The sequence below is a fragment of the Barbatula barbatula genome (genome assembly GCF_947034865.1).
Source record: "Barbatula barbatula genome assembly, chromosome: 19".
In the NCBI taxonomy this organism is placed as follows: domain Eukaryota; kingdom Metazoa; phylum Chordata; class Actinopteri; order Cypriniformes; family Nemacheilidae; genus Barbatula; species Barbatula barbatula.
The window spans coordinates 17,284,875-17,296,075 of NC_136782.1; the positions used below are offsets into that span (position 1 = coordinate 17,284,875).

Below are 11,201 nucleotides of genomic sequence, written 5' to 3' on the forward strand. Positions count from 1 at the left end.
TTTTTCCAGCTGGCTCTCATGAAGCCTTCTGTATGTTGTTTTGTCCGTGGGAAGTATATTTTGCTGGTCAGCAGATTTCGGGATGCCGGTACTAATGTCAAACTTAAGGTCTGTCTGTCTGTCTGTATCCAATATCACAGATATTTTGGGTCTTTACAGTATCTTTCCATCATCTGCTTAAAACACCAACAGAGATTTCCTCACATGTAACTTGCCAACCACCTGCTCCAGGTGTTTTCCAATACATTCCAGTGCAAAAAATGGAGCTTCAAAATAGGTTCAAGCTCTTGATGCAGAACAAGCAAATGTATAGAGATGCAGGGCCCTCTGCTGGTGAAAATGTTTAAGTAGCTCATGATTCATTGAAGACTGAACAGCTGTGTTCGTAATTGTGATGTTCATGCTAGTGTTGAATCTATGACATGAAGCAGATGCTTGATACTTTGATTTGTTTCCTCTGTGAAAAGACACTTTGGGACACTCTACAAAAAGTCTTGCTCGGAAAAAGCATAGCTTTCTTTCTGTTGACTAAATGTGAAATAAGGTGTAAACATACACAAGTTAAGAATTGCTTACATAACTACATCTGTGCGGTATCATTTGATGCTCTTAGCAGACACGGCATTTTCATATGACTGCTCTAAAATAGACATTTGCGGCTTTTGTAAAACATTTTGATAACAAATACAAATGAAGCTAGCTTTTACTTCTTTACGCAAATTAACTGTAAAGGAGAAACACAAAGCACTACTCTTATCCTAACTTTAAATCTAGTTGTTGAGTTCATTAAAAGATTAATCTAAAATATTTCATCACGCGCTCATCTCGAGAATCAAGATCAGTAGCCAATCACAAACGTTGTTAAATTACATGTGATTAACCCGGAAGTGCAAGCCGAGTTGACGCTCTACGAGCTCTACTTAGAGAATCTTCTTGGTCTATTACGTAACAGACACGAGTGAGTAGAGGGGCAGCTCAGCTGTCAGAGGGCTTATCTCTGAAGAACAACCCGGAATAAACATTTAAAACCATATTAAACGTTTATTTCGTTTTCTGGTGAGTGTTGTTAAATACTATGAAATTGAACTGGACAGGAAATTAGAGGGTAAGGGTTAGATGAGATATTTGCTAGCCAGCGACGCAAATGTCGTCGTTGTCGTCGGTGTTGTGACGGTTTAAATACGTGAATGTTTACAGTAAGTTTAGCTCGTTTAACTATTATTTTAATGTGTTTGTGTATTGTTTATAAAGCATTACGCGTTGTCAATGACATAGTGTCACTTCGTGAGATCTGCACATGGAGATTAAATCATGCGCGCAGGGTTACGTTGTGACAGCGTACGTGACATTGCAAACATACATTCTTTCTTTATTACAAAAATAAAAAGTTTTGTAAAATTGTAAATCAACCATGCGAAAGACAACACGTTTTGCAGTATTGAATGGTTAAGCGTAATCCATGTGTTGTGAAACGGCAATAACGTAAAATAATTATGATCTGTATTCTTCTGACGCTTACACTTTTTATTGTATTTTGCGCTGAAATACAGCCAAACGCATTGCGAGTGTGTAAACAGGGGTGTCATGCAAAAACAATGCGAATGCAGTTCATTGTGCATCCCTCATGTATAACAATAATGTGGGAAAATGTTTGGACTTGAGTTGGCAACATTCTATTCTCCTTTCAGATATGGAACAAGCAAAGCAGGAGGCCTTCGATCGAGCCAGACAGCAGGTGATCAAAGATGGCTACGAGAGAGCATTCGAGTGCATCAATAAAGGTCTTTCTGCAGATGAGTCCGGGAACAAGACGGAAGCGCTGAAACTGTATCAGCAAGGACGACAGCACCTCCTCAGGGCTCTGACTGTGCCCACTCAGGGCGAGGAATGTGTAGGTCCCTCCTGGGAGTCAGCTAGACAGATGCAGCGTAAGATGCAAGAGACCCTTAACAACATCACAACCCGTCTAGCTAACCTGGAGACCACCCCGCACCCCTCACCTGAGACCGTATCTCACACAGCACTTCAGAAGCTTTACCCTGATGTTCCCAAACCAAAGACAGAGAGGCCGGCTCTACCACAGGGGCATGTTTCCAACGGTGGAGCAACAGGGGCTACGGGTGGGCCCGCAGCACAACGTAATGTTGTAGGTGAACAGCCCCCTGCGTACACCCCGCAAGCCGCTGACGGCCACCTGTCCATTTCGTACGGGACTGACTCGGGTGAGCTCTCACTTGTCGGCGACGAGTTTTATAGTCATACGTCTAATTCTACACCTTCTCCTCAAAGTCTGGGGGAAGATGGAGAGGAGCTCTTTTTCCTTCCTCAAGGGGTGCAGATCTTTTTCGTTACCCCTGAGGGGCACGTAAGCGCTCCCTCTTACCCAGGGTACCTACGCATCGTGAAGTTCACCAATGAATGCTCAGATAGATTTCCAAACAGGCCACCTGGTTTCCTTCAGGTAAGCGATTGTGCCATTGTACATTCCAAAACTATACTGTAGATTGTTGTGTCGTTCTGCCTTTAGTTACATCTATAGATTCTTATATAGAGATGACATGATGTCAGATTTAGGCATTAATGTATGCGTGTTCGGATTTAATCTCTTATAGACTCTTATAGCCAAATAGACTCATCATGTCGTTAAATTCTTTCATTTGGTAAGAGCAGTCCAGGGAGGTTTGTTTGGCTTGTTTTAAAGGCATGGTGTCCTTTAACCTACTTTCACAACCTTGTCTAACTCTTAAGCTCATTGCGCAGATGATGTTGTCTTTAATGAGGCCTATCTCTTCTCCTGTGTCCTAATGATATCATGCGAGTGTGGGCTCACTGCTTCAATCCAGTAGGCTTTCAATGAATGATGTCATTCCAGGAAATCCCCAGTCACCCGGTTGTCCGGTGTTATTGAGTAATTGTTGGCCAGCTTTATAACCTTGCTAAGGAATGTTCTTAAATTGAACCTTCACGAGAGACGTACTCCGAACTCTCACTCTCCCAATGAACTAAACAATTATTGGTTTATGATAGCATCTGATAATATTCGTCTGATAACAGGCTTAATGTAAACAGAGTTATGAAATCATGAGCGGATAATTGTTATGATACTGTAATGAAGTCACGGTCGATATGAATGCCTTGCGTAAAATTCTAGACCCAGTTATGGTCTAACAATGCCTTAGATCCAAAAAATAGAGCACGTGAACTCTCCACACTGACATTGAGGTTGTACATATGCTGCATCCTGGAGACAGGACCATTGCTGTGCTTTTGGATTTGACTGTAATCCAATTTAATGCTAGCAGTCATGAGGGCAGGATGAATGGTATTCAGATTTTCTCTGCGGTCACCCTCTCACATGACTCGGGGAGGAACTCCAGAAAGGAACCTCAAATCTTGATCCTTTTGGAGAGTTACAAATTCTGCTTTTGGCCTTTTCATCCAAAAAATGATGTACTCACCCCATCATGCCAGATTTGTTTGACTGCCTTTCTTCAGTTAAACACAAAAAAAAAAAAATATATATATATATATTTATAAATAATGTAATCTTATATGGTGCTCAAAGTCAAAATGATGACGCTCCAAAAGGCACAAGACTCCATCATAAAAGTAATCTCTCACTAGTGGGTCAATAGATGTCTTTGAAGTGAAAAAACAGGCTTGTGACAGAATGGAATTAATAACTTTTTGTGTGTTTAAAGTAAATACTAATTCATATTTTTTTTATGTGATTAGCTAAATTAAAATGTAAATAAACAGATCTGTGCACTAGATTGATCGATAACTTCAAGTGTTATTGGTTCTCGCATAGATTCACGTTTGATAAACTTGAAAGAACATCAGGATATTTATTCTACTGTTATGTTTTTAATTTCAGGTTTGTGACTGGCTTTACCCCCTGATGGCCACTGACTCTCCGGTCCTGCTTTGCAACACAGGTGTCTACATGTTCCCAGACATGATGGCTCCCACCCCAGGTTCCTACGTTGGAGTGGTCCTCTCCTGTGAACTTCCTCAGAAGGAGCGTGAGGTTTTCCAGGACCTTCTCTCTCAGATGACTGACCTGCATGTCCAGGTGAGCTGCCCCTGCGTCCCTTGCAGTCCTACCTTAAACGCATCCGGGGCAGCTGAGGAATCAAAGCAGGTGTGGCAGATCGACCTTGTATCACAGTTTGCCTGTCGCTTGTTCTTTCTCTTCCACCTGAATGTTAATTCCAGTGTTTGGCTGATGCTGTGTATGGTATTTATTTTGAGTTTTTGCTAATATTGCAACAGACTAGCATGAAGAATGACATGGTTTAAACCTTTTACAAATTTTAGATGCATAATCTCAACATACTGTGCGCGCTATGCATGATCTTATATGCATGTACATTTGTTTTAACACTTTACTATCTTCACAGCTTACAGGTGCATTTGAGAGGCTAAGAGATTTATTTAACAAGGTACTAAAGCATTGTAATACCACTGAATGTCAAGTGCCTTTTGAGTGTATTTTATACATTTTAATACCATTAGGCAGATGGAAAATGTTGATAACTGTCCATCGTCAGTTCATTACATTTATAATAAATGTAAATGTAAATAATAAAATGTCTTTTGTTGAGGATGGAAACTGTAACTTTGAACTTTTAATGGACTTGACAGTTCATGTGGTTGTTATAATGCCTCTAAGCTTTCTGCTGCTTGCACGGCTCAGAATTACTTTTGGTTTCGGGTATGATTTGAAAAAAAAATCAGGAAACAGCGAGATGGCTTGGCTTGCGTATTTAAGTTGCGAGGCACACCTCTTCCCTCACTGTTTGCACTCACCGCAGCAATCCAGGGACTAAGAGCTGACAATGGAGAAGCAGCTGTAATGTTTTAGCAGAAGAAGAACGCTATTTACAGCTATCGGTTGGCTCTCATCGAGAAGTCATATTATAGAAGTCATATATATTGTGAAATACAAATTGTTTGTCCATGTTTTTAGAAATCATTTCAAATGCCTGCTTAGGCAGCTTTAAAATGTTTTCATTAATAGAGAGAAAAGCTGCAACCAAGTGCCGCCATTCTCTGTAAAGGAGGGGGCAACAACAAACACTCGCATTGTTGTGACAATAACAGGTTCTTGTACCAAATCCTGCTGACTCACTGGCTCAAGAACAGTGTTCGGACAACAAAGGATTATTTGGCAAGAGGAAAAATCTAGAAGATCAGACTTGCAATATTCTCCTATTCCTTGATACACAGTACTGGCGTATATCCATGCTTGTCCTTAAAAGTCACCACTTGCTTGTAGTAACTGCTCAAGCTATCTTCTGCATTCTTAATGATGCTGTGTTTTAACTGTTGCCCCCTATCGTGTGTCCCCAAGGCATCAGATGGCGCAACAGATACCATTAACCTGGGCCAGAAGGTGCCAATCGTACCAGCCGAAGCAGCGCCACATACTGCCGAGGAGGAGAAGGTACTTCCTGAATGGAGCGAGAAGGTGGCACAGGGAATTTTGACAGGTAGGGTAAGAATATATCGTATAAAAACCGGTTTCAGCAGCAACAACATAAACAAACATTATGTGGCCCAAAGTTTACTTCTGTTAGACCTCAGCAAATAATCTATAACTGTTGAGTAGTTTTAATGAAGTATAAATAGTCTACAATAAAATATTAATATCAATTAAATAAATACAAATATATTACAACCTTGGTGTTGCAAATACAATGCTTTACCATTTGAGCTCCGGGAAAGTTGTAGGTTATGTGCGTTAAGCTTTAATTGTTTCAACTGTATATGATAGGAGCTTCATGGTTGAGCTGGGGAATGGTGAAGGGTGCGGAGTTCACAGGAAAAGCCATCCATAAAGGTGCGTCCAAGCTACGAGAGCACATCACCCCAGAGGACAAACCAACCCAAGTCAGCCCAACCGTAGCCAAAAGCCTTAGTGTAGCCAAACAGGCCACCGGGGGTGCAGTGAAGGTCAGCCAGTTTCTTGGTAAGGTTTCCTTTTCTTTGTTAGTCATTTGACCAAATCAATAATAACGATGTGACTGTGAGATGCACTTAAAAGACTGTTCCATCGAATTGTGTTCCATACTTTTTCAGTGGATGGACTGTGTACTGTCGCTGGCCATGTTGGCCGAGAGTTGGCCCCCCATGTAAAGAAGCATGGAGGAAAACTTATCCCAGAGTCTGTAAAGAAAGACAAGGATGGCCGCTCCAATATTGATGGGGCTATGGTCGTCGCAGCAAGTGGAGTTCAAGGTAAAATGGTTCTCTTCAGGGTGATTCACATTTTTCATGGCATGTCGGAGCTGCATCCAGATGGAAATGGTTTTTTAGAGTGCCGCGCGCGTGCCGTGGGTCATTTCACTAGAGAAAGGAGATTGGCAGTGGCAGAGTTAGACTCGAGATGTGAATTGCCCCTAAAGGTCCAGTGTGTAGTTTTTTGGAGGGTCTTTTGACAGAAATGCAATATGATATACATAACTATGTCTTCATAGGTATGTAAAGAAATAGTGAGCTTTTTCTTTCTACATGTGCCTCGGGTCCCCTTACATGGACTTCGCCATGTTGTTTCTTCAATAGCCTTAAAGGGCCAAACTGCTCTACAGAACATTTTGTAAATAATTTCTCCTACGGCAAGGTAGAAAAACGTGACGACATATTGGTCCTCTGTCAGTTGCCGTAGTGTGTCGAAAGGGAGGGGTTGGAGTTAGTCGGTGGTCGCAATTCGCAATCTCACCTCAACACTAGATGCTGCTAAATCTCCGCATTGGTCTGTATAAAAAATACATAAATTCATTGGCTCTTTAAGTCAAGAAAATTTAATTTTTATTATGTATTTTTTGTTTAATACATTCAATTCGACATCTCACTGAAATAAAGAAAAAAGGATTAAAAATGTATGTTTTGCTTTTACAGGATTTGCAACAATGTGGACTGGGTTGGAGGTTGCATCTAAAAACATTGCAAAGAGTGTTGCTACAGAGACGGTTACCACTGTAAAACACAAGTAAGTTACCCCTCCCGATTCTCAAATCTTTCCAACTGCTTTGAACTTGATCATACTAATTTGCAATTGAACTAAGAGGGACAAACAAATTGCACTCACACACGTTTCTTGCATATTTATTTGCAGATTTAGGGGTCTAGAGATTTCAGACCCTCCAAAAGAAAGAAAGTAGAAACATTTTCCCCTTCACCTTTACAAACGGCCTTACTTTATGCTTAAAAGCATGGCTGAAGCTTATGTGGCAGCCCCTGCACGCAATACTAATGATTAATTGTTCATAATGATTTTGAGACCTCCATTAACATCCTTTCTTACTCTGTGCGCTGATCCACAGTTTAATGGAATGAAAATCTGCATCTAACAGCTGACAGTAATTCACAACATTGAGTTTGGCTTTAAATATGAAATTGCATCAACGAAAAATTTTATCAGGGTAGAAATGTTTGCTACAAACAGTAAATGACGTTTGTTTCTAATACATATTGTATAATATCAAGAATGGTGTATAATGGTGGCTGATACTGGCTCCAAAAGTCTGATGAAGTAGTTTCATAGCAGACTTTAATTTCAGCACATTTTTGAGTATAAATTAAATATGAATTTCATATTGTTTCAGACTTTTGGACTCCAGTGATATTAAATCCCACCCTTAAAGTATTGACAAATTTTCCATTTGTACAGTAAATCTCAAAACATTGACGATCAAAAAAGGCATGTGTGGGATTAATTTTCCTTCCCAATTATGATGTTCTCGAGGAAACTGAAGCCGTGCATGACTGTTTAACTGCTTTTCTCTGCTTTGAGAATCCTCTGTCTCCTAAATCTCATGAATTTACATCTCTATCTCTCATCACCCTTCATCTCAATCTGGGTTATCTGTAATCAAGGTATGGGGCTGAAGCGGGCCAGGCCACAGATCACGCTGTCAACTCAGCCATCAATGTGGGCGTCACAGCCTTCAATATCGACAACCTGGGAATCAAGGCGATGGTCAAGAAGACGGGCAAAGAGACTGCACATGCCATTCTGTCTGACTATAAAGTCAGGGAGCCAGGTAGTCAAATTGAAAAACAAGACCCAAAATAGCTTAAATTGTTCAGACCTCTTTCTTTTTGGTGTCCATTTTTAAGAGCAAGCCAAAGGTTGTGCATTTAGAAAAAAATTATGAACTGGATGGATAGATGTTATTTGTGTACACGACTGAGATCCCACTTTAAAGACTTGACAGACCACTAGCTACTATACTAGATAGAGCGAACTGTAGTACTGCCTATACACTGCATACTTCATTCACTGTGCCGCAGTAAATGCACTTTAAAAATTATCTCTTCCGTCAAACTGACAGCCCTGACTGCCATGCGGTTTTCCTGATCTTGCCTTACATTTCACCAGCAATGTGAACTTATCAATTTGATATAAACAATAACTTAATGGGATCCACCAGAAAGTTAAAAAAGTCTAAAACCTTTTGTTTCCTATTCTAATGGACTGGGAAGGATGTAAGCCAAAAATGTATTATTCTGTTTTCCCGTAAAGCCTTAACAGAAAATATTATTTTATTTAATATGAGTGCTTATAACTCTGAGCTGTGTATAGCATATTCGAATGCTTTATAGCTGGTTTATATTAGCAGTTTGCTATCCGTACTTGTGAGTTATGTTTTAATAATATTAAAAAGCACTTTAACCCCGGTTAAGAACAGACATAAACAATTGATTTGGAAGATGTGTGGTAGATATTCCTGTGTACAATACTGTATGTGCATTAAATATAAAAGCATTTGAAGTCTGTTGAACTCAATGTCTGATCTTTTGAGGTTAGATGTTGTGGAATGCAGTATAGTTAAAACCTTTTTGGAAATGTTTAAATACAGTCATTGACAGTATATTTATTTTAATAATATTTTAAATAAGATATGTATAATTCATACTAACTACATTTAATCGTAACACACCATATAATGTATGTGTGAGTGTGAGTGTGTGTGTTTAGCAGAGTTTTGATTAACAATGTTGACAATGGCTTTCCTTTTTACGATTACATTACCTGCTTGAAATGTCATAACATTTCAGATTAACAGACGGGTCCTACAGGGAACAAAATATAAATCTTCATGTCAATCCTTATGGCACTATGGGGCGGTTTCCCAGACAGGGTTTAAGCCTAACTTAAATGTTAGAAGATGTCCTGATTGACAACAACTGACAGTGCGATTGTTTTGTCTCGCATTGTTAAAACAGTGCGATTGTTTTGTCTAAAGATGCACAACATTAAGGTTTTTTTAGTAAATTATATTCTAAAACGACTTAAATATCCTAAACTGACCAAAATCTAGTCCTGGCCCAATCCCTGTCTGGGAAACCGCCTATATATGTCTTATTAAATTGTGCTGTAAATTTAACCACATTAAAAGCCAGTTTGCTGGCTGTCAGAATCTACGGTTATCTGACTCCATAATAAATGATATATTTTAATCAGTATTGTCTTTTGCAGTAATTCTTTTTTAGTGTGATCATTTTAATTTTGTTACAATTAAGTTATTGTGTAATAGTTGATGCCAATCAGAGCTGTATACAGTAACTGTACATAGTCTACATGTACTGCTCTAGTCAGATTAATTTATATTGCGATTTTCTTTTTTCACTTTAGTTGTTTCGCTTGAATTTTTACTGTCTCTTTGTGAAATTGAACAAGCTGAAAGCCCAAATCATATATTTATTTTACCATCAAAGGCACTAAGCGTACAATTAAATGTTTGCATCTGTCTTTTATGACTCATACTGTCCTCAGGAACCAAGTTCCAGACGTAGTCATCCATCATTCATTGCTTCATCTCACCCTTCCTGTGCCACAGACATTCCTAGAAGACAGTGATATTTATATATATTATTTTTAATTTGTGCAGGTTTTGTTTATTTTCAAAATACGGTTATATCGTAATTAATAATATAAGATCATAATTGACATGAGCTAGACATACACTAAAACATTGATGCTACATGGAAATAAATATTACCACAATAATGAGCACCACAGCAGATCAGGCGAAACAAAAATATGTTAGGCGTGATACCATCTAGTGGTGCCATGCTATATCTATAATCTATATGTTAGGGTTTTATATTTTCAAAACTCTTACTATATATATATATATATATATATATATATCTTGCATATATATATATATATATAGTAAGAGTTTTGAAAATATAAAACCCTTAAATAGAACATATAGATGTGATATATATACAGGCCTACGAAAGAATGTTTAATGGAGTCTATGTGAAATTGTTACAGAAGAATGGTTGTCATTATGTGAATGTATTTCATTCATATATTATAAATGCAGAACTGAAATACACAAGCAGTGAAACTTTCCAGTTTTTTTTATTTATTAATATAAGTAGTAGTAGTAGTATTAGTAGTGAAAGTAGGCTGTGGTGTATCTTTAAGTGGTGAAATATATCAGAGTCAGACAATAATGTGAATGAACATTATACTAATTAATAAAAACAAAAAAACAAGCCTTTGCAGAAAACAATTCCTTGTCGGTTCATGTCAAAATTCAGCCCTAAATGATGCATTCGAGCACCTGCTTTTATTAAAGGCGTGTGAAACGATATCAGTACAATAGTAGTTGTGACACTGCATGACGCGAGGAGCGCTGGACATCCCCAGTTCACCTCTTTTATTAAAGAATAAAGAATGAGAAATATGATCAATAAACGAATCCTTAATGTCATCATTTGGATAGATTACAATTTACAGCGACTGTCCTGAACTGAGGGAAGACCTCACAGTCCCCCCCTACCCGGGAGGAGCCGCATGCAGCATCATTCTCTACATACAGCTGAAAAGCGTCTAGGTAGGCTGGTGACTTCCTTCATCCATTTACCGATTTCTACATGGCATACGACAAACGCTACGGTTTGCATTGAAACGAGAGATAATCTGATGTAAATACGTGCAAAGGAGCAGACAGACGCCGGCTGAGCCCATCCTCCCCATTCAACATCACTTGAGAGGGACCGGAGCTCACAAAGAAGCGCTCGTGAATATCTCCCCCTGCTCTTAAAATCCAGCACCTTTTGCAAGAGATGACAAGCCGTTATTCGACAGTGACATCGGATATTTAAACACGCAAAAGTAAGATGAATGAATTCTTGTGCGTCTTTGGAGCAAGTTTGTGCATTAATATCGTTTTTAA

General features: G+C 38.9%; 1 protein-coding gene across 6 annotated transcripts; it reads left to right on the forward strand.

Moving 5' to 3' along the window:
* The first annotated feature begins 889 nt into the window (after positions 1 to 889).
* Positions 890 to 9,472, forward strand: spartb (spartin b). 6 transcript variants are annotated; one of them, XM_079481186.1, is made up of 9 exons: positions 936 to 1,056; positions 1,689 to 2,461; positions 3,878 to 4,144; positions 4,404 to 4,445; positions 5,357 to 5,495; positions 5,780 to 5,974; positions 6,085 to 6,243; positions 6,904 to 6,994; positions 7,882 to 9,466. In XM_079481186.1, the coding sequence occupies exons 2-9, from the start codon at positions 1,691 to 1,693 to the stop codon at positions 8,078 to 8,080; spliced, it is 1,863 nt and encodes a 620-aa protein (XP_079337312.1). In that variant the 5' UTR covers positions 936 to 1,056; positions 1,689 to 1,690; the 3' UTR covers positions 8,081 to 9,466. The 6 variants fall into 6 exon arrangements, with proteins under 6 accessions (XP_079337313.1, XP_079337315.1, XP_079337316.1 ...); XM_079481188.1 differs by having other exon boundaries at positions 949 to 1,056; positions 3,878 to 4,075; XM_079481187.1 differs by lacking the exon at positions 4,404 to 4,445 and having other exon boundaries at positions 890 to 1,056.
* The last annotated feature ends 1,729 nt before the right edge of the window (positions 9,473 to 11,201 follow it).

What these genes read in the sequence shown, in the direction of transcription:
- spartb (XM_079481186.1), top strand. Translation starts at nt 1,691, where the DNA reads ATGGAACAAGCAAAGCAGGAGGCCTTCGATCGAGCCAGACAGCAGGTG. An exon ending in GGCCACCTGGTTTCCTTCAG is followed by an intron (nt 2,462 to 3,877) that starts GTAAGCGATTGT and finishes TTTTAATTTCAG; the next exon opens with GTTTGTGACTGGCTTTACCC. An exon ending in TAAGAGATTTATTTAACAAG is followed by an intron (nt 4,446 to 5,356) that starts GTACTAAAGCAT and finishes TGTGTCCCCAAG; the next exon opens with GCATCAGATGGCGCAACAGA.